We start from the raw sequence: 24,431 nt of genomic DNA on the forward strand, positions 1-24,431 counted from the left end.
ATGTACATGTACTCTAAATAGCCAGCTGCTGCCATTGTCAGATATTTTTCATTTGTGCTCTAAATTTAGGGCTGGGGCTAATCGCCCTCAACCCCTGTGTATTTTGAGCCATGGTTTTAAAGAAGAAATTGGAAGAGTACGGATTGCAAAAGAATTAAGGTACTTTATGTTCACCCTGTACCGGTATCCTAAACAAAGACAAATTATGTCCAAAAGTAAACCAGCAGCCAATACCTGCACTCTGAGTGATTTCATTTGTTGAAATTGGAGAAAATTAAAGGAATAGTGATCAAAAACCCAAGTTAGGAATAAAATCAAAATGTTCTAATCAAAAAAAGAGCACAGCGCTAGTTCTCTTGCTCCAAAAACACTTACAAATCAATAGGGTGCAATGGAGCAAATTGTAACTTTTGAACATCTTCCTTGGGATTTTGGATCACTGTTTTCTTGACTGATTTCAACAGGTCTGAGGTCTTAATCCGAACTAAAAGATGCAGCTATTTGGCTGGTGGTTCTAATTTTGATATATCTGTCTGTCTGAGGATATACAGGGGTGAAAATAACTGGTACCTTAATTCTTTTGATGTAGACCTGTAGTCTCTCTGATATTCATAAGAAGGACAAATGGCAGTCACTATCATGTGAACAATTGATGTACAATTTGTTATTGGTTTTTGACTCCAGAAGAGATTAAGAATTCATACAAAAGTGTGTACAGTTACATGTTTGCATACTGCATGATGGGTCACAAAGTAAAAATAAATCATTTTACAAACATCTGGGCAGTAATTTGCATGCGCATCATCACTCAGATAAACATGTTAAACTTGTGTGTGATCTTGGTAATTCCCTAATCTTTGAGTCCTTATGAGATGCATGTTAAAAAATGTGCACTACAACCTAGGACATAATGATGAAAGATATAGCATTAGCAATACACACAAAAAATGTACATGCACAATAAGAATTTCATGCATTACATGTTTTCATTCACAGAAAGCAAAATCTTGGGTTATACAACAACATTTTAACATAATATCCAAGCTCATCACCACTTCTAGCTCTAACAAATAACACTTGCATTAACCATCTATCTATATGAATACATAATTTGTACATGATGTATATGTTTCCATTGACCACATAGACTATGATACTTGTGCTGAATTTGACCCAATGACCTTTAATAAACATGTACATCATCATGATCATTCCCAATCCCAGCTATACCATTTTTCACCCTGATGTAGCAGTGACGTCAGTGCGCATTTCATTGGGCGCAGCCCTAAATCGCTGCATTTGCTCAAAGCACTGGTGTACACATGCACAACTTAAAGACACTGCACATGCAAGAGCGAAACAGCTGCTTCAACGCTTTGACTTCATTGCCACATCAGGGTGAAAAATGGTATCAAACAGAACTCTACTAACTATTAGGTTTCGCAAAATTGGATTATCATAAGTAGGCGTGGCATGGACTATTGTCAAAAAGGTGAAAAAAGTTACAGGTTTGAAAGTGAAATATGCTTATTTTTAATTAGACTTTTAAAAAAAACCATCCCTTTGAAGTTCATGTTCCGGTATGCCATGACAGGGAAAATAAAAGATCTTTTTCCACCCACAGGACATCTTACATACAAAATGCTATATAGTCCTTATTTGGCTTCCTCGCATGAGTGATGTCAGTGCCTACTCCAGCAAATGCAGTACTTATTAAATCGTGTGTGTTGACTCAAAAAACTAGTGTTACATGTACATCTGTACAAGTGCAGCATAACTCCGGCAAAGTACTGATAATCATTGTCACTCTCTTGACGAAGCCAAATGGTCTCTATGTGGAGATGCTGAAAGTCATTTCTTCATGCAGCCAATCATGCAATGCCTTATCCATCCATACACACACAAAAGCACCCCTACAATTTATCATTTGAGGTTCCAGCTAAGTACAAGATTTCATCAATTGTACATACATTATACTCTAGATTATACACTATAATTAATTCTCAGACAGAACATGTACGGATGTACCATACATGTGCATTTTGAACATGAACATCTGGGGTCCATTTCACCAAACTTGTATTAAATCTATGATTGCAGACATGCACAGGTGAATGAGGTGATGAGTGCAACCTGCTTTTTTTTTATACAGGATGATATATTCAAAATTGTTTTAACCTATTGCTATGGTAGTTAATCCTGTTACATCATCACTTCTATAGCAAATTTACCTGATTTCTTCCCTGTATGATTTCAAAGACATGCGGATGTGTGGCAGTTCATATTATTCTGCTATTCCAGTTAGAATACATACACCCCCTATGAAAGGCATGACCTTTATCTTCCACACAGGAAGTGTGAATTTCAGATGGGCTATATGGATGGGTGATTCCATTTGAATTCTATACTCCCTGTGTGGAAGGTTTTGGTCATGTCTTTTATTGGGGGTGTATGGATGTCAACTGTATAAGCCCATTATGTTTAGTTGTTTAGATGGATTGCAAATGTGATGTGAAGTCATCAAATGTAGCCATGTACATGTAACTACAATGTATGAACATTTCAGACATAGGTGTACATAATGTAATAAGGTATAGTCATTATGATCTTAGAGTGGTGACAATAACTTAGAATGTTACATTTAAAATACATTTGGAAATACAGCAGGCCCTCAGGTCAAATGCCCATGAAAATCACTGCATGCCCACTGGTACATCTCCCCTACAGTGTTGCAGGGCCCTGCGAAATTTGATACTAAAGTCAGCAAGACTAACTTGTTTTCAAAGTTAGTCGCCCCCAGCCCCTGGGTTGTACTAGATGGTGGGCAGCGCCTGGCTGGGACTGGCGTTGGCAACCTGACAAAAAAAAAATTTAAGATTTTTTTTAATAGATGATTTTTTTTCATCATTAGAACAACAAAAAAAAAAGATTTAGGAGGGTGATACCCCCGGAGCTTAATCCCCGATAACTCACGTTCACTAAAAAGATTGTGCCCCGAGCCAGCGCTCTAATTGGAACCTGGCACTCAACTTGGGCTAGCTACACAGGGGTTCAAATTTGCAATCAACTGCTGGAACCTGTTAAGGTTCTCGCAAAGGGCTTTTGCGAGAACCATCGGTTTGCATGAACGTTGAAGTGCAGGGCGATATATTCAAAAATTGTATTCATTTATTGCTATGGTAGAATGGAGAAACTTTGCCTTTGACTTTGCCAAAAATTCTGAATTATATTTTTGGATTAATGAGATTATATTAAATCATATTTCCGTTGCAGAAAGGTAAAATGTAACACAACATGCAATCTGAGACTTGAAGCTTACGAGAAACAATTTTGGTTCTCCTAGTTGTAATCCAGCAAGAACCTTCAGGAGAACCAGTTCTTGGGTCCTACTCAAATTTGAACCCCTGCTACAACCCTGCTTGCCCCTTTACCCCTCCCTCATGGCTACACTACAGAATTGTACATATATTGTATAATTGATCATGCAGATTATACAATAATATGCAAGAAGGACTTTGAACTGAAAGATTCTATTTATAATGCATAATGCATGAACACAAATTACACATTGGTCTTTAATATGATAAACTTATCGTGAAGTTCGCTTGGGTGAGTGAACTCAAATACTGATACCCAGTACACAAAATTAATAACTAGGTAAGAAATATGGGTAATTAGTTTACGATACTAGTAGCAGTACTAGCATTTAATTTATTTTTTTATTCGAGACCAATAAGAATAAGAAGTTACAATAGCCAGCTTAAATTTTACGATACAGATGCTGCATGTTGAATTGTTGATGTTGCATGCATATTAATTATTTTAAATTTTGTTATATAAGCATGACCAGTATTAAAGCGCAACTTGTTCATAGTTTAGTAAAAACATGATGTAGCTCTCGCACAAGTGAAACCCTTTCATTCAGGCACATTAAAGTTATTTAATTGGATTTGGAAATGTTCAGTGTACAAATGTGTAAACCTGTATCTGTCTAGTCCTTTGCATGAGGTTCCACATTCCCTTGAGAATAGAATGATGACAATGGACCAAGTTACCCCTACTACATGTTGTGTGGACATTAGGCTATTACAATACCATTCTTATACTGATTTGTCTGTTTAACAAATTATCAGTATTTTTCAATCAATTTCTAACAAAACTATGAATAAAGCCAGTTGATGCATGCTATAATCTACCCATGAATTGAACTAGTGCAACATTGACCAATCATGCTAAATCAGCTGACAAGTGACATATTACAAACAGGGTTGCCAAAAGATTTCAGCCCGAATCGCGGGTCAAATAATCGAAAAGTCGCCCAATTTTTCTCTTAACCATTGGTTTCTATGGGGCAGGAAACTAGCGGAAGTCGCGGGAACCAATGTTGAAAAGTCGCCCAATTTTTTTCTTAACCATTGGTTTCTATGGGATAGGAAATTGTCAAAAGTCGCGGGAAAAATCTTCAAAAGTCGCCCAATTGGGCTACCAAATCATGGGTTTGGCAACCCTGATTACAAAGCGACTTGTTTGAATAGCTCCTATTTTCTAGTACTTGTAGTTTCTTTTCACCTTGATCTTGAAGTAGGTCACTGTGGGCATGGGTTGTTAAGATTTTTCAGTTACAGTACTTCAAGTTCAACAATACTATTGTTATATTAAACTGAACCTAACTTTAAAGGCCAAGTTCTGGTCTAAATTCACAATTAATATATTGGGCAAAAAGATACATTGTAGTTGTACCATTTCAACTTCGATTTTATTTCCGTAATTTAATCTTTTACCTTCTGGTGCAAATATGGGGCCTGTATCACTGAGTGACCTAATAATTTTAAACAGTTGCATTACATTTAACAAACAACTCACTGCATGTGTTTATTTTTTTAATATTATCATATATTGATTTTCTGTTGCACTGCTACTACTACTACTAAAGCCGGTGCTGGTGGACTACAGGTGCCAGAACATCAGATCCCAAACTTGGTCAGATCACCCTCCACTGGCTCGCTGGGTCACCTGCCGCTGCCAAAGCTACAAATACCGCCCTCTTCCGCTAGTGGCGACATATTTACCCCATCCCCTGCTGCCTCAGGTATTCATTGTCACTAATTTTAATTTAAAAAAAAATCTTTATTTTCATCCTTTTCCTATAGTTTCTTTGTAAATCTTTCCTTCTGTTGCATGTAATTTTTACTAACATATTTAGGGGAAAAATATTGGGATAAACATTGGTAAATGGAGTGCAGTGTTGGTGTGCGATAAGAATAATTATTTATGCTGGCTATTTGTATGATTGGAGATATAAATATTGTAAACAAATCATAAATCATCGTTGGGCAGGAAAATCCTATGTGTCATTGGCCCCTGAACATGTGATAGCAAAACCTACCCTCTTGGCAGTTTTGTTTTAAACATGTTCGAGGGCCACATGTACATTTAGAGGTTTTTTTGCCGAATGTTCTTTTTGTTATAACTAAAGCACCGTAAAATACTTTGGTAATCTAAAAAAAATTAATAAGTTATTGAAGCAATGTAAACAATGTTCATTGCAAAACTTGACAATTCAGTGCAGTTATTTTAATGCACAATAGATTGGATAACACTAGCCTAAACAGTTTCATTTTTTGTGTCTTTGTGTGTGCTAGTTATTAAGTGCTACATGTAAATGATATTATAATCGAAAGCATGTGAAACGTTTGAACTAGTTGTGAATTGCACTTTATTTTTTGCCATCGTTTGAAATCAAGTTGGTTATGAATCTTTTGTTGCATGCCACTGATGTTATCTTGTGTTTATGAATCGTGTATTGAAAATATAAGTATCTGGCTCGAGGGAAATCATGGCAGCCAGCCGTCTTTATCTTGGGTTATTCAATAATCACCATGCTGTCCTGAATTGTGGGCTTGCAAGAGGCTTATTTATAGTGTTATAAATAGCTAGATTCATGACATAATTATAATATACATGGCTGCAAATTGCAAATGTATTATTAACTGCACCATATCAAAATATAAAAAACAGAAACACCATGCAAAAGTTGTTACAATGACCTTTAAAAGAAAGTGCACTCACCCTGAAATGTTATCTTAAAATCCAATTTCCAAGTCTATATTTTGAAACAAATTAAACATTTTAAAAAATTTTTGCCATAAATGTTCTCCAATGCTCAAGTAATCTGAAATCAAATAATGCACATTTACTAACAGTTTGCATGTATTTCACATTTGCAATTAACAGTGGACTGCAATTCATCTATTAAAAATGCTAATCCAACTAAACCATTATTTGTGCTTCTTGTAAAACACTTTATCAGTAATATCCAACACTGCCATGCATCAATCGCATAATATACATTGTATATCATTACGTACCATTCTATAGAACCACCCTCTCAGAGATCATCGGCCGCTCCCTCACCCATACCATCTCAACGATACGATGCGCTGGAAGGTGGTACACCATACAAGCCTGTTTTTGAAGGTAAATACAACAGCCATTGCAGAGTACATACATTTTCTCTTTAACTATAATTTCATGAAAATTGCAAGGGAAGTAAAATGTAAATCAACTAATATTGTATTGGGTCAATAAAACTTCTGGTGAGGCTGCATTACTTTTGGCAAGCATTGGTAAAATAACTTGAAATATACATTATTGTATTCATGCATTTCAATAAGTTGCTTGTGGTTTAATAATTGTTGTTTATTTAGGAGACTACACTTGTAATATTCAATTTTAGTCATACAGATGGGAGGAATAGGCTTATGGCAATGATTTTGTTGCATGGTATGGATGTGCATTGCTGTTTGCTACGTTTAACATCGTGAGTCAATATTTTTTGTTCCAGTTGGAACCCCAACATCGGGGAATTCACCATCAGGGACTCCGCCGCCCCCTCCTATGGCACATGGCACTACTCCTGGACTAGCTGGAATGAGGGCACCATACCCGGGTAGTATGGGACCTCCCCCACAAGGTGGGGGCATGGCTCCTCCGCCAACCAGCATGGGTCCACCACCCAGGATGGGTGTTCCACAAGGCAGTAGAATAGGGCCACCACCAACTGGCATGACAGGACCACCACCACCAACTGGCATGGCAGGACCACCACCAACTGGCATGGCAGGCCCACCTCCAACTGGCATGGCAGGACCACCTCCACCTGGTGGTCAAAGTATAGGGAGTGGTATAGCTGGACGGAGGATGTACCCCCAACAACCTGGACAGCAGCAATACCCTCCGACCAGTAGAATGGATGGTCCCCCTCTGCCTAATGCCGTGCCTCCTACCAGTAGTGCAGGTGTGCCACCATTACCTGGCCAACCAAACAACATACATCCACAGGTAATATACTAATAATTCAAATGGGCTGTTCCAGTTGGAATTCATATGCCCAATATGGACACAATTTTAATCTCCATATACAGGGGGTGTATAATTATTTCAATTCAGATAATCCTATTTGAAATTCACACTCCCTGTGTGGATGATTAAGGTCTTTTCTTCCATAGAGGGTGTATTTATTTAAACTGGTCTGACCCAATGTTTCAACTGAACTGGCCCAATGTTAACATGTATTGCCATACTGTAGTCTATTATATCAAGGTTGATTAGTCCATCTTCCATGCATCAAACTATTTCAAAAATGTGGTATTAAATCCCGGTCCCCGCACTCCGTGCATCCGCGGGTATTCATGCTTGTCGGTGAACTTTAAAAACACCCCCTTTTGCATCTCATTTCGCGAAGTTTTTAGGGGAAAAACACCCATTCTTTTAGCGATTTCGCGAATTATTTGCCCTTTGACAATACCCCTATTTTCGCTAAAACGCGAACGATATTTCAAATATACCCTTTAATTTTCTGGCAGAAATGCGTAGGCTGCTCGATGAAAATACCCTTTTTTTTCAATTTCACGAACACGTGGTTTGAAAAAACACCCTTTTTTTGTGTGTTTGGCGAATCGCGTTTCTTCATCTGAAAACACCCCTTATTTCGCGAAATTTTCGACGAGCATGAATACCCGCGGATGCACGGAGTGCGGGGACCGGGTATTAAATGCAACATTGTATAAGAACAAACCAAAAGTTTGATGACGTCCTATAAACTAAAGTCCATTCATGTGGGGAGGGGTCAAAATGTCCAATTACATTTGTAAATTTTATCTTAAGCATTTAATATTATATCTATTTTAAGTTTATATTTTTTGAAGTTTGATATTGTTTCAAAAAGATTTCAAATTGAATCAATATTCTAAATATCTGAAGGGCATGATATGAAGAAAATTATGCATCAGCTTTGATGAGTATTTAATAGTTTAATGAGGCAAATTAACATGCACCAAATAGTATATGCCCTACATTACGTGTGTGGTACAACAGCCTTCCATAGTTTAAATGTGAAATATATCTTAGAAATATAGGTTGGAATTTCCAACAGTATCTTCACACTAACGTTTCAATGAGGAGGAAGTGGTCAGCCTTCTGATGAGCAGACCTAGGTTAGGACGTCATCAACCTTATGGCTTGTTTCCTAACTTGTACATGTAAGGAGTAAAAATGAAATTAAAAGAAATGAAAAGAAATTTCTTGTATGCATTATGTACCTTTCATCGCAGTGATCTTTAAAGCAAATCAGTTCACAAGCAAAGTAACAAAAGGCATAAATATGACCACCACTAAAGTTTGTTCGTCTGATAATTGGCAAAAATATAACATTGTGTATTGCTATAGAATGGTTGGTGTGCTTGCAGTTAGTCGCAACACTTACGTTTTGCATGACTGGCGTACGCTTCTATGAATTTACACAAGCTTGAGTTCGGACTTGCTAGCAGTAACAAAAAACAAATAATTTTTGCCAATTATAAGCATTTAGTGTTCATCCCAGCTCAAACCAGGTTTCAACATTAAAAAAATTCATAACCCTGTTCTGGATTTTGACCTGATCCAGACAAGGAGGACAAATGATAAATCAAATGTCATTGTAAATTGTTAAGACTGTGTCATTAGCAGCATAAGTCATTTATTAAATCTTTGATCCGTTACAGGGCCAACCAATGATGAACAACGTAAATGCGGGCATGGGCAATCTGAGGCTGCAACAAGGCGACACAAGGCCAGTCAACCTACTTCAAGAGAGACACGTTATTCCCACTACACCAGTGGAGCCACCAAAGACAAAACTCAACCCACAATTCCAAAAACAGCAAGTTGATCCTAAGTAAGTTTTGTACCAATGATATTTAAGTAATATGTGATGCGATCAAGCAAAATCAGTCGGAACTCTGAAATGTTACATTTTCAGTTTCTTATAGGAAAGGAAACGGCATTTACAAAGCTGCATTTTGAAGAAATCCCCATTGAAATTGAACAACCAGTTCCAACGATATGAGTAGTTTTCAAAACAAGAGGAAACAAAAGGAAGTATTTTCTTTGTTTGGCTATATCAATATGTTTGGCAATATCAAAATCAATATGTCCGAGTTCCAACTGATTTTGCTTGATCTCATCACATATGCTATGCTTACACACAAAAACAAGACATTTGCTCTATTTGTGAGGTACACACTTGCCAATTTCCTATGTCAATAATATTATCTTAAAATGTGTGTGAGATAGCTCTGGCACAAATATTAAATTACCCAGAATTTAACTCTGCTATCACCATGCCTTATTTTATACTTAATCATTTGTGTCCATGAAGTGAATTTCTGCAGGAATTTGAACTGAAAATATTTTTTGCGGAGTAAATTAATCCAGGTGCATACACATATAATATCATGATATGCAAGAATTTGACTCTGCTATCACCATGCCTAATTTTATACAAGTAATCATTAGTGCCCATGAAATAAATCTGTGCAGGTGCAGGAATTTGAACTGAAATTTTTTTTTTGTGGAGTAAATTACTCCAGGTGCATAAACATAAAATCATGATGATTCAATGTATTTTGCTGTGTATTTTCTATACCACAGTGTTTTCCGGTCAACATTAAGTGTGATGCCGCAGACACAGACTTTATTACAGAAATCAAGACTTCCTCTAGGACTTGTAATTCATCCATTCAAAGATCTATCAGTAAGTACAAAACTACTAAACTTATTATGATTCCTTTATACACACTTGACATGTATGTACGACATCCTATGCCTGGTCCAATGGTCTGGTCTACCAGGCAAACTTTGCCCAACTCAAATATATTAACACCATTAACAAAAAAGACTGAAGTGCTACATGCAATCCTTTCTATCAAAAACTATTGTGGATTTGAACATTAAAGACATTACATGAAGATAAATGAAGGTTCACAACAGCGATAAACCACCACTTCAAAGCCAGTAGATTCATAGCAAGCAAATTCTCACAAAACCAAATATGCACACCAAACCCTGCTTGACTCCTGAGAAGGGGTCAGCAGTATGCATCAAGACATGAACAAGACACTACAGGCCGTTTGATTGTAGTTTGGTGTGGATATGATACACCACAGCCCTGCTGCCATGTATAGGATATTGTTAGAAGAAGATTCAATCTTTTCTTTATATTTTTCTTGATGAGATGGTACTAGAATTGCTTTCCTAAGTGATCAATTCATCCGACTGACCAATTCAATTATAGTTAACCATTCTATCCTGCTGATTGGCTCGATAAATCATAATAGTCTTGTAACCCATCAGCAAGCAGGTAGCATTCATAGAGTTAACTTCAACTTCAACTTCAGTACCTAAACAATGGAACATTCCAATCATACTGTTGTATTGCATGTATAATAATACATTGACACTGAAATGGAATGAATTTATATAGTAAGTTTTAAGGAATTTACACAGCTTTTCTTTTCTTTTCTCTCCATTCACAGCATTTGCCGGTAATACAATCTAGTGTGATAGTAAGATGTAGGTCTTGTCGGACGTACATCAATCCCTTTGTAACCTTCATTGATCAACGACGTTGGAAGTGCAACTTATGCCATAGGATAAATGACTGTAAGTTCACTGCAATATATGTAATGCCAATAAGAATGTTGAATAGTCTGAAGTAACACTTGCTTAGAAGTAAATGTCTACACTTTCTTGGGTGTTCATATTATATTTTCTATAACTCATACAAAGATTCCTGTCATTTGATTGGGCAATAACTATTGATTGTTTTTGCTATTTTTTGCAAAAAGACTTGCACTCTATGCGAGTGCAATAGTCCATTTTCCATTGCATTCATGCAAACACACAGTTGAGAGGATTGTTTGAAATATACATTTTAATTTATATGAACATGTGGAAAAAAAAAATCTGTGGGTAAGAAGATTACTCTTATTTATTTCTTGTGGCTTAACTCACTGCTGCACCTAAACCTCTAAATGTCTACCTCAGCCATTTCTAGACATATGTTTTTAACTCCAGAAAGAAGAAAAAGTAAGGTCACTTACATTCATCTTTAAAAAAATCTTGGTTTAATTGATTTCTTCTTGTATATTTGTTATCCTCAGTACCAGAAGAATTCTCTTATGACCCAGTTACTAAAACTTACGGAGAACCACAAAGGAGGCCTGAAATTAAGTCGGCAACTATAGAATTTATAGCACCTTCAGAATACATGGTAAGTTAGTTAGTTTAGGTACTGTAACATCTAGGTATACATCTACCTTTATGCCAAACGTAATGAAGCACAGACATCTTTAATTCGCCCAGGGCAGTGGTTATCAGTTAGCCTACAAACACATTTAAAATGAATCGACTATAGATAGGTATTGCTTGTTTCTGGGTGTAAACCACAAGAGTCTGTGGTGTGGCAATTAAATGACCATGTTTTATGTTTCATGCTCAGGTGGTCCAAGGAGAAGAATATCATGTGGCTAGAAATCATATTTATCCAAGTTTGCTTTACGTTTATCATCCTTTATTCAAATAATGGTCAAATTATTAAAAAACATTCATGGATTAGAATTTATCGTTACTTGGGGGTATATTTACTGTCAGACTATTTAGCACATTAGTTTAATTTCTTGATCTTTATTTAATTAAGTTTGGAATGCTACTTACATTTTCACCTTATAAATTATCAACTTACCTGAAAGTAAACTAACAAATGCATTTGATATATTTTTATATCAAATCAAGGTATCTAGTTACTTGGGATTTATCTAACACCATTCTAATGTCCCATTTGTTTTCACAGTTACGACCCCCTCAACCTGCAGTCTACCTGTTCATGTTGGACGTCTCATTTGCGGCGGTCGAGTCTGGTTACCTCTCGGTAGTATGCCAGACATTAATAGATGAACTTACCAAAATGCCTGGTGATGCACGCACTATGATATCACTGCTCACGTTTGATAACACCTTGCATTTCTACAGCTTGCAGGAAGGGATGTCAAGACCACAGATGATGGTTGTGTCAGATCTGGATGGTAGGTCCTTGTTCAAATAAACTTGTGTTACTTGAGACTGTTGCTTGAGACTGCACGATATGCCAGGAAAGTTGAAGACTTTTGTCGGTCGCAACACATAGTGGCGTACGTGAAGGACAAAATACATTTCTGAGAACTTGTTTGAAGGATATGTTACTAATAACATAGTGGATACTCCTCCATTGTTATCTCTCAGTGGTCCAATTCCATTTGAAATTGAAGGTTCAAACTACTAATAGTTAAAAAGGAATAACTATTATAGGATATAGCTAGCTCTAAACTTACACTTCACTATGTGAAACAGGAAATTTGGAAAAATAACTCTACGCCACTATGTGTTGCGACCACCGAATTGTGAGGTTCATAGGCAGAGTTAAGAAATAGGAAAATTTCAAGGAATTATAAATTTTCCTTTGTCGCAGGGAAGTAAAACGGACCTGGAAGGTACCTATGTGAAGTGCACACATTAAGGGCTTATTATCAGTAAAGCTAAATTGAAACAAATTTAGCATGCATTCAAGTTTCTGTGAAGTTAAAGTAATGAAGCATTTTGTAAACTTTTTACACAAGTACTGCAGTAGCATTTTTACCATATCTTTAGTCTTAATGTAACATATGGTGAAGGTGTATTGGGAACGCTGACCCCTAACACTAACCTTAATTGCAGGGTATGGTAGGCATTTTGTAGATGTACCCTAATTTTAATACATCATTCCTGCTTTGTTTTATCCTGACAGATATATTTCTACCAAGTCCTAATGATTTACTAGTCAATATACAGGAATGTAAAGAGGTAAGTGTTCATTTGGGTGTGTGGGGGTGAGTGTTTGTAAACACCTGCAAACGAGAATGCTGTACACATGATGAATCCCTGTACAGCAGGATCCACAGGAACCATGGACATCCACAGTTCGTATATGGTGTGTGAGATGTAAAACAACATAAGATGTGGTATATCTAGTTATAGCAGTCGCCAGCATTAGAGTGAGGTCGTACTTTGATGGTAAAAACTTGGATTACGTCCACAGTAAGCAAAAAAACCAACTTATGGAATATGTGGGGAATGGTTGGATTGTTAAAACTCTTATAATGAGATGTATATTATAAATATATTACATCTTCTGTAAATCCAAGGTATACACAAATCATAAGATCATTAAATTAAAATAAAACGTAGGTAGAAATTATTATCTTTACTCATCATATGTTGATTTGTTCTGTTATTTTCCTCAGCTTTTGACAGAATTATTAACTCAACTCCCACATATGTTTGATGGCAACAAAAATACCCAGACTGCATTGGGGCCAGCCTTGCAAGCAGCTCTTAAACTCCTTGTAAGTATGCAGTAGAAATAACTTCTTTGTGACATTGTCTGTTGTTTTGTTAACAGCTTGTATTTATTGACTCGAACCTGGCGAAAAAGGATAGACCAAAAGATGTTCGAAAAGTTGACATATTGTAGGTGAATTTGTGCATTCAAACAACATTTCACAACACACAAAAAATACACCTGTGTCTGTGTTTAATTTGACAAGGGACAAAGTATATCAATAGTAGCGGTACAGTTTGAAAAATTTAAAGGACCTTTGCTTTTTACACCGTAATATTATGGTTATAAAATAGTAAAGGACCTTTGCTTTTTACACCGTAATTTTATGCCGGTAAATTAGTAAAGGACCTTGCTTTTTACACCCGTAATATTATGCGTATAAAATACTAAAAGACCCTTGCTTTTTACACCGTAATATTATGCTTATAGAATAATAAAAGACCTTTGCTTTTTATACCATAATATTGCTATTATGCTTATAAGATCAACAAGTTCCTTCTTTTGTTTCTGTGTTTCTTTGGGTGATGACTTTTGTGTAAAGATGTTTGAATGAAATGAAAACTTCTGCCATCATGTACATTTTTTGTATTAATTATTTTTCAGGGCCCGACAGGTGGACGAGTGACTGTATTCCAGTCTGGTTTACCTTCAGCTGGTGCAGGAACCCTCAAGGCAAGAGAAGACCCCAACCAAAGAGCTAATTCAAAGGTACACTTGAAATTATGATAATATCATGTATTTGGTAACTAGTGTGTAACAGCCATCTGTGTTATAAAAACTTTGCCCTATCATCATTCCTTTTTGAGGGAAAAGACTGGCCTCTAAGCAAATTATGTATGTGTTGCTTTCTAGAATCAGCAATTATTTCCGGTGTTTCAGAATAGAATATTACATTTTGAAGTAGAAGATTAAAAACATTCAATTATGTTGAATCATTGTTCAGTAATATTCAGCTATTCATAGTATGAGGCATAACTTTAATCCTTTTATATGTGACATGGTCTGATCCATTGATGCCAAATTCAGCAATTAAAGGAGTTTTTCGTGATCCTATCATTCTCTTTTTATGACATTTTTCAGTAGATATCCATGAAAAAAGCTTATTCCCAAAATTTCAATTGATTCTGATTTTGTGTTTGCAAGTTATGCATGATTATGTGTATTACATTGTTCTATACACAACTGTTGTAATTTTGTTCTGGTACACCAGAACGTAATTCAAATATGGAGATATTTTTGCCAAACGAATTAATCTGCAAGAAAATTTTTGTACATAAACATTAAGTAGCCAGAGGTTTCCAGTGATATAAAAATCTCAACTTTTTTTGAGAAAAGTGGGGGGATGAGGCTGTGGATCATGAAATGCCCTTTTAAGATATAGGCAAAAAAGCAAAAAGAAGCAAATATATAATACAAAATTTATAAAAAAGTTCATAACTTTACAACCAAGCTTAGATAATGAGCAAGTTAGAATGGTAATAACTCAATTTTCAAAAGTTCAGGCGTTGCTCACCACACTCATTTCCGTCTCTCTCGCTTTCTCTTTCTCATTCTTCCAACAGCACATAGCCAACCTTGGACCTGCAACAGATTTCTACAAGAAGATGGCTCTAGACTTTTCTGCACAGCAGATCGCTGTGGATTTGTTTATGATCAGTTCACAATACACAGATATAGCTACATTAGGTAAGCTTATATCAAGTTGTATAGAGTATTCCTATAATTGACACTTTCTGGCTGCTGATGGGGTTTACATCGATATCACATATTATAAAATAATGAAAGCAAGGTCACAAATTTATGATTATGTGATATCCTTCTTAACCTTGCTTTTGTTATTTTGTAATACCCAACTGATATTGATGTGATTTTGATGTTTGATGGCGTAAATTTATTATTATTATGCTGATGTCTTGACACAGGATTATCATACAAAGGCAGCATATCCTCCAAACTTGATATGCTATACAGGAAAATATACCTGAAGTATATTTTTGATAAAAACAATATTAGCATTTAAAAAAAGATGGAAGTAAACTCTGAATGGGGTATTTGCTTTTAAAAATTAATGTTTGACTTTTGAAGTTACACTGATAAGGTCACTGCTCACTAGTTACTATGTTTTGATTTTTAGTCTCCTTATCTAGCTGATGTGGCTTGTCACATAACTCCAATGAGTTCAACATGGCAATTTAACATGTTATAAAATTGTTAACATCTTTTTCCCCAGCTGGTGTATCTAAATATTCTGGTGGCAGTATACATTACTACCCAGGATTCCATACCACCCAGAACACTGTACAGGTGGAGAGGCTTAGTAATGATTTCAGACGCTACTTAACAAGAAAGATTGGATTTGAGGCCGTTATGAGAGTGCGATGCACTAAAGGTAAGCTCAGGAGACTCACTGTCAACCACTTTTTTATTGGACAAAGTTGAAGTAGAAAATGTTGTTTATTTGCAGCTAAATCAAATGCGCTTGACTAAGTGCAGACATGCCAACTGTCTCTCATTTTGAGGGACTGTCCCTCATTTGGGGTTTTCCAAAGTGAAAAAGAGACAGTCCTGCTTTCTGAAATTTTTAGTGATTGCAAATTTAAATGTAAGAAGAGCAGAAAATGATGCAAATTTCACTTTAAAATTTTGCTATAGCATTCTCTTTAGTATATATGTGACCCATCACATCGAAACAGACCACCTTGCGGCAGAAATGAAAATGGAGCTTTAAACACTAGGATAAACTGCTGCTTTTTAGCTTGAAAATGACACCTTACTTGTTGAAATCAGATACAGTAAAAATGTTTTATGAGGCAAAACAAGCTCAGAATTCTTTTTATTTTCTTTATATTTTTTCACCTTCTTTCATTGTTTAAATGTTATCTGCCAATGAAGCTAGCCGCGAAGTGGTCTGTTTCGATGTGATGGGTCACATATTGTGATAAAACTTTCCCTGAATTCTGAAAGTATTGAACACCTCAAGTCTCTGAATTTGTCGGTACATGGTTTGTGTACATGTACAAGGTTTTGGCCTCAATATCCCTCTTTCTAACTTTGGTAGGTTGGCAGGACTGCAAAGTGTAAGTTAATACTTGAGGTTAATGGTATGCTCGTAATTTAATATTTCCTTTGTGTAGGCCAAGGAAGAGTAATTTTCATCATTGATTTGGAACTTTGGGCCTCTATAGTATACTATTTTTCTTTGTTGCCTTTGGCTTCCTTGATAGATCAGTTGATAAGAGCGCTGGTCCCAGGATCAAATCCTTGTCGAAGATTTTTTATACATTTTGTACCTTTTCAATAAGCTATAATGCTATGCTGATAGCGATTAATAGGCAAAAATGATGCATGCTGTGAATGAAAAGGGCTCAAATTTGCCTTTGTGGGTGATGGATTCGATAGCTTTTGAGCCTATTTCAATTTATGGAATATTCCTTAGGGGTACAGTATCTAAAGAGGACAAAATCTATAATTCCAATTTGGTTGTTGAAGTAGAAAGACGCAGCAGTTCTCAATCAAATTGGAACTATAGACTTTGGGAATAATTCTGGTGTAGTATTGAAAACACAGGGTAAACCTGAACTGTACCAATATTTATAATTCAATGTGAACCAGCATAGTGGACATGATGGAGTCATGTAAACCAATATATTCAGTGTGAACTACCAAATTGATTCTCACTGTGATTCCTGTAAAATGACATACATACACATTTACAGAATTGGATTACACTTCATGTTTAGCATGTGCAGAGTGCAGTTTTCATGCACATACAGTAAGCGAAATAATTAAGGTGCCGGTTACGTTCACCCCCTGTATATCCTCAACAAAGGCAGATATGTCATAATTGAAACCAACAGCCAATAGCTGCATCTTTTAGCTCGAATTTAAGACCTCATTCGTTGACATTGTTCAAGAAATAAAGACACAACGATGCAGTTTGCCACATTGCATGCCCTATTGATTTGTACACAAAGCGTTTGTGAACAAGGCGCAGTGCTTTCATTGATTAGCACGAAAAACTAGTGTTGTGCTTTCATTGATTAGAACAGAAAAGTGTAACTTTGGATCACCGTTTCTTTAATTCTCATTCAATTTCAACAAATAAGGTCTTAAATCAGAGCTAAAGAGTACATGAATCGGCTGCTTGTTTTAATTTTGACACATTTGTCTTTATTTAGGATATACAGGGGTGAACACAACTGCTACCTTAATTCTTTTGCTTACTGTATAGCACAGTGTGTGCAGAGCGCGGTTTCATGCACATACAGCGCAGTTTTCTGTGGTGATTATTCTCAGTTGATTATCACCATGAAAGCTTATGAGGTTGGTCTGATTCCTACAAGGTGTGACAAATTTGAACTCTTGCAAGCTTACATACACACCCCACCCCTACCCACCCCACACATACACACATGATGGTGATATAGTTTGGAGTGGCAATTTTAAAAAAACTCCTGTCTCTGTAGTGACATTATATGACATTAAAGGAGCGCGTTACTTTCAAAACTCTGCTTTACATAATACAAGTCACTGAATGGGCTGTGTCCCCGGTATATCGATGAGTGCCTAATTGTTAAACATCCTCATGAGGGCTCAGTCACCACACGTTCGGACCACGGTCTTAATCTTCGTGTACCCAGGACGAACAAGGGTGTTGGGGACAGGGCCTTTTCAGTGGCTGCTCCTTACAAATGGAACTCAATCCCCCCAAATATCCGCAGTGCCCAAACTGTCACTGGGTTCAAATCCCTTCTCAAAACATACCTTTTCTCATGATGTTGCTTTTGCTTGTTTTCTTTTGTTTTCTGTGTTTTTGCGCTTTGTATCCTCTGGCATTAGGCGCATTATAAATGCCGTGTTACTTACTTACTATATAAATAATATTGTAATATTTCTTTTTCATTTCAGGTTTGAATATCCACACATTCCATGGCAATTTCTTTGTGAGGTCGACAGATCTGCTGTCACTACCCAACATTGGTCCTGACTCTGGTTATGCCATGCAACTCAGCATAGATGAATCCCTACACGACTCCTCTGTAGCAAGCTTTCAGGCAGCACTTTTATATACAAGTAGCAAAGGTTAGTATAGAGGTCAGTGAATCCCCTGGGTACTACTGTATTCCTTACAGTACCCCTGAGTGGTTAATTACATGATATAATCATGTGAATAACCAATCAAATCTATTTTAAGCTTAATCCCCTTTAGCCCTACTGACTATTCTTACCGTCACTTTAATTGGCTCAATACATGTTATAGGCCTCACTGTAACCAATCAAAATAGTTCTTAGGGGCCGATATTTCAGGCGGTAGTGCTCATTGGTTTAATCCACTCAATCTATTGTAATGGTAGTGTGGAGGGTGTCTGCCTTTTGTCTTGTCAAAAAACCCACTTATTTGGAGGCTTTTATGCTTGTAGATGGAATTCTACAATATGAGCAGGTGGACTTAGGGGCTGTGCAATAATTATGAGCCCCCCGGTTAAATTTTTTTAACGGCTCGCCAAAAATCGCTTGCCCCCCTCTCTGCCGGCCAACAGTCGCTTACCTCCCCTCTATCGGCCTGCCAAAATTCTTCGCCCCCCCCTTTGAACATGCCAAATTTTTGGGATCCCAATTTGCAAACTTTAAATGGTCTAGATGTATGTTGCAAGCAGGAAAATTTGCATATTTAAGCGTTTCCGTACTGTTTCCCTAAGCCTTTTAGAGCGTTTTATTAAAAAGGCGCCCCATGAATGTGTGCCAAAATCGCTTGCCCCCCCTCGGCTTCCCAAAAATTGTTTCCCCCCCCCTTTCGCTCTCCAAAAATGTCTTGCCCCCCCCCCTACCCCCCAATTTTACCCTCCCCTCAGGGCTCATAATTATTGCACAGTGCACAGCCCCTTAGAATATTATGCAACTGTGCAAGTTGAGTTTGGACTTCTTTCAAATCACATAGCTCATTTTGTTTTGTTTTGTTTTAAATGTCAGGTGAGCGACGGATTAGAGTTCACACGATGTGTCTACCTGTCACTAACCAGTTATCAGAGGTAATGGCTGGTGCCGATCAACAAGGGATTGTGTGTATGCTCAGCAGAATGGGTAAGTTATTGTGATTTTTTTTAAACGAACCAATGTATAATACTATAATAAACTTGCCCAAATAACAAAGTGATATTACTGAAATCCTTACACACCTCTCATACTTAATTGCAAAATCATAAGCTTCTTTAATGCCAGATTACTAACATGTTTTACTGTGTTTATCTCATTTTAACTTTTCCCCAACTACTTATGATTTGGTTCAGCTAATTTATATGCATCTTATTGTCTTTTCTCAGCTGTTGATAAATCAGTGATGAATTCAGTGGGCGATGCTAGGGATGCCATCGTGAACGTATGTCTGGACTCGCTCTCAGCCTACAAAGGCACACTAGCCAGTGGTCAAACTATGGGCACACTGATGGCACCTCACTCACTCAGACTGCTACCTTGCTACATGTTGGCCTTGCTCAAATGTGTAAGTAAACATTGTTTTAGTTCAAAGTATCCTTCTGCCTGGACTCTGTGGAAGTGGTAGCGGTAAATGTAACCACCACAGGGTAAAAAGCTGAAAAAATACTCAAGATTTTAATAAAATGATAAAATTGTTTTTCATATAAAAATAATTCAAATAAGGAATAACTGTACTCTCTAGAATGCTTAGGTAGTGGTGGTAATACAACAAAATATGATATGGTCAATAGGGTTCTATGCACTGCACAAGTGAATCATCACTTGCAATGCACCATTGACCATGTGTTACTGGTACACCTGGTACTCATTGTAGATGACAACCAAAGTAAATTGAATACTGCACATGCATTATTCAAATCAAACCCCACCTGTCCTTACATACACAGGGTAAAAGCCCAGAAGTTTCCAATAATTTAAAAATTTAGATAATATATGAGCTGCTGCATCAAGATATCACTAACTGTATCATATCTTATCAGAATAGAGCCCTCTATGTGTATTGGAGCTATTGTGTGAAATGTTGACTTTGTTGATAGATGGCAGGTATACTAACATAGTCATAATAAATTAGTGTGGATGAGTTCAATAACATTCAATGTGACCTTGACAGCGACGGCTAGCTAGCTAGATGGTTTTGTGTAAACAAAATATGTTATGGTCAATAGGGTTCTATGCACTGCACAAGTGAATCATTACTTGCAATGCACCATTGACCATGTGTTATTGGTACACCTGGTACTCATTGTAAATGATAACCAAAGTAAATTGAATGCTGCACGTGCATTATTCAAATCAAACACTCACCCCTACACACACACCCACTCTGCCCCTACGTACACAGGGTAAAAGCCCAGAATTTTCCAAATAATATATAAATTGAGATAATATATGAGCTGCTGCATCAAGATATCACTACCTGTTAGTCCTGTGTTAGTCCTGTATCATACCTTATCAGAATAGAGCCCTCTATATGTATTGGAGCTATTGTGTGACATGTTGACTTTGTTGATAGGTGGCAGGCATCCTAACATAGGCATAATAAATCGTTGAGTTCAATAACATTCAATGTGACCTTGACTGTGCCAGCTAGTTAGCTATGTTGTAGTTATGATAGATGGTTTGTGTGCTGGCAGGTGCATTATTATTAATAATAATAATTAACAGATATTTATTAAATGCCAAATGGTAAATAACCTCATAGCGCTCTACTGGCAAAGCAATTACATTATATTGATTACAACAAAATGCTTGAAAGATTAAAAACCTTAAATTAAATTATTATTACTAATGTGGTTACACTCAAACAGCACAGCCAAACCTGACCAGACTCCACAAAACAAGATCTTGTGTGACCTCGAACAGGACCAACAGAAAAACGAACCACAGACTGATTTGGACTAAATGAGATTCCCGGCCAGCCCCAACATACAAGAAATAGGGTTGTTAAATGCACATTGGGTTGGATATATATACTTTATAAATGCATGTTTGAGCTACAGTGTATGAATGTTATAAATGGCCGTTTCATACACGTAATCAATAACTATCCATCACATGTAGATATATCATAATGTAGAAACCATTATATGCAGATATGAGTTCCCTTGCAGTGTTTATTGTCTACCTATTCTGTAACGATAGGTGGCACCCTAATGTAGTCCATAGATTTGTTATGTTGTGCATGAGTTCAATGGAATTGTAATGACCTTGTCAGTGACAGCTAGCTTTGTTGTAGATATGATAGATGGGTTTATGTGTTAACAGGTGCATTGGAAGGAACAGGCATAATTGATATATGTACAACGTGATTTGCATATACATGTCCCAGAGTACCTGTTTGAATTATGAATATGAAAAATATTGTTTGGTGCATGTAATCGACAAATGCCGTAAATAGTTCCTGCATTATTAAATTTTTGTATGCCTTTAAAGGGGGGGCAACCCTAATGTTTTAGGATATGAATCCCTTGAGGTGAAATTTGCTCTAGACAATGTAAATGGGTGTGGGAAACTCTGTTAGCATGGTTACCACAAATTGACAGTTTTTATGATTTCTTCAGAAATATGTCAATTTGGAACGTCAAATTTTAGTATGGTAATAATACAAATAGGATGTATTTAGGGAACAAACCAAAAGATCGATGACGTCCTATAAACATAACTAGTTTCGTTTTTCAGCCGACCCCCTCCCTCCCTGACAGAAATGTAATAATGAAATGTTGAAAATGTTGACATAATAATAATAATGACATATTCTTCAGACCGATGTTATTGTACAAACGTAATCGAGTATTTTTACCCCTCCCCCCCTAAATGAAACTAGTTTCGTTTATAGGACGTCATCGATCTTTTGGTTTGTTCCCTTAATGATAGCAACATTTTATCAACAATGAGGTAAACTGGGGGACAAAGCTGTCGATTAGGCCAAGGATCTTTTAAACCCGTCATAACCGGTGCCTTCATGAACACCATTTACAAGTAAGAGCTAAAGTAAATATAAAGTAGATCATGTTATTACAGAGATGATATCTTACTCTTCCCAGAACATGCTATATCAAATGACACTCCCATTACTGGTTCCCGTTGTGTTAATTTAAGAATAAACTTGTTAAATGCGTCTGTAGTCAAGAAATAAACACACTTTACTTATTTTCTTCCAGAAATATTGAGGAAAATACTGCATTAATATCAAGCAGATTGGCAGGATGAACATTCATGTCAACTATCTCAGCAATCAGTAATTATCTTTTGTAATTTAACTCAATTACTATTATGACATTTCTTTCCTTTATTCAACAGGCTGCGTTTCGTCTTGGATCTAGCACGAGACTGGATGAGCGTGTGTACGCCATGGAAATGTTAAAATGTCAACCTCTTATGTACATTATGTTGAAGGTGCATCCACATATCTATCCAGTACATGAATTATCAGATGAGGTAAGGTTTCTTTGTGTTCTAGGTTCTGAAATCAGTTGTCCTAAACCCTGTGCATTAATTCTGAATCCGAAGGATATTCTCAATGCTTCTCATTCGAAGCCAACCAAGAAATATTTGAATTTTGACTGTATATGAAGAGTTCAGTTCAAAAAAGTCGATAAACGCCCCTTTTTACTGTATGAGTTAATTTCTCAGATGGATAAAAATAAAAATATCAGTTTTTGCACCTGAGCTCTTCATGTAATAAGTCCAAAATCTAACCCTGAACCCATTTGCAAAACGTTAGTAAACATGATGGTAAACCTATCAATGCAGTCCTAAACTAAGCCATAAACCCAGCCAGAAAACTCATCTCAAAACACATTTCTGAAGCTCAATACCATTAACCCAAAACTGACTTTATAAGCTGACCTCAACTTAACCTCAAGCCCATCCGTAAACCTAGCCCTTTAACTAACCCTAAATGTAACAAGTCATGACTTGTGACTCGTAATGAGGCAACTGACTTGAGTGATATTCAGTGACTTGATCCCATTGAATTTGTACAGTAACTTGAGTGACTTGACCTGACTCAACCTAAACATTAGTCCAAATGACTTTGACTTGATATGAATATTTGGCAAATCATTACAACCCTGCTAAACGGAATCCTAAAAGAAGCTGTACACTCAGTCCTAACTAACAATAGAGTCAGCCCTATAACTATATAACTATTTTGACAATAAATAAATCAAAAACAAATTCGGAAGAATAGAGCATAGGAAGAATAGAGTATTATTATAACAAGTGTTTCTGGTTCTTCATTGTCTTAATTAACCAGCCAGCCTTGAGTTCAAGGTGAAGGTGGTTGATTGCAAACATTTTATGCAAACAAATGAAAGATGGCAGATAGCAAGTTACATAGATGACAGGTCCTTCACCTTCACTTCTTTTCTCTCTCCCCCCCTTTCAGGGCTCCTTACTTATCAGTGACCAGGCTATCCCTCAGCCACCCATCATCGGACTGTCATCAGAGTATATCAGTCGGTCCGGCGCATATCTGATGGACTGTGGGGACATGATGTATCTGTTTGTCAACAGAGAGGTGACACCACAGTGGTGCTCAGAAGTGCTGGATGTGCCTGATTTCCGCTCCATTCCTGAAGGCATGGTAAGTCACGTCTCTTAGGCTGATAAGACATGTAAATAATGTTGGAGGCCTATCCAAACATCCAATCATGATGTGTCAATTATCCCTGCTTGTTTTATTCTCAAAGAGAATATAAGT

At 36.8% G+C, this 24,431-nt stretch overlaps 1 protein-coding gene across 3 annotated transcripts in view; it reads left to right on the forward strand.

Moving 5' to 3' along the window:
* LOC140158852 (protein transport protein Sec24A-like) overlaps positions 1-24,431 on the forward strand; it is a 48,847-nt gene that overhangs the window by 11,067 nt on the left and 13,349 nt on the right. Inside the window, exons 3-20 of one of the 3 annotated variants that reach the window (XM_072182105.1) lie at positions 4,934-5,089; positions 6,379-6,477; positions 6,845-7,341; positions 9,042-9,214; positions 9,970-10,072; positions 10,854-10,980; positions 11,481-11,590; positions 12,170-12,401; positions 13,139-13,194; positions 13,635-13,736; positions 14,336-14,440; positions 15,295-15,418; positions 15,963-16,121; positions 18,641-18,814; positions 19,703-19,813; positions 20,053-20,231; positions 23,027-23,164; positions 24,117-24,314. In XM_072182105.1, coding sequence (XP_072038206.1) covers positions 4,934-5,089; positions 6,379-6,477; positions 6,845-7,341; positions 9,042-9,214; positions 9,970-10,072; positions 10,854-10,980; positions 11,481-11,590; positions 12,170-12,401; positions 13,139-13,194; positions 13,635-13,736; positions 14,336-14,440; positions 15,295-15,418; positions 15,963-16,121; positions 18,641-18,814; positions 19,703-19,813; positions 20,053-20,231; positions 23,027-23,164; positions 24,117-24,314 — 2,843 coding nt within the window. The remainder of the gene's footprint in view (positions 1-4,933; positions 5,090-6,378; positions 6,478-6,844; positions 7,342-9,041; positions 9,215-9,969; positions 10,073-10,853; positions 10,981-11,480; positions 11,591-12,169; positions 12,402-13,138; positions 13,195-13,634; positions 13,737-14,335; positions 14,441-15,294; positions 15,419-15,962; positions 16,122-18,640; positions 18,815-19,702; positions 19,814-20,052; positions 20,232-23,026; positions 23,165-24,116; positions 24,315-24,431) is intronic. The other 2 variants (XM_072182106.1, XM_072182107.1) reach the window with 2 other exon arrangements.

This window comes from Amphiura filiformis, chromosome 8 (assembly GCF_039555335.1).
Source record: "Amphiura filiformis chromosome 8, Afil_fr2py, whole genome shotgun sequence".
NCBI lineage: Eukaryota > Metazoa > Echinodermata > Ophiuroidea > Amphilepidida > Amphiuridae > Amphiura > Amphiura filiformis.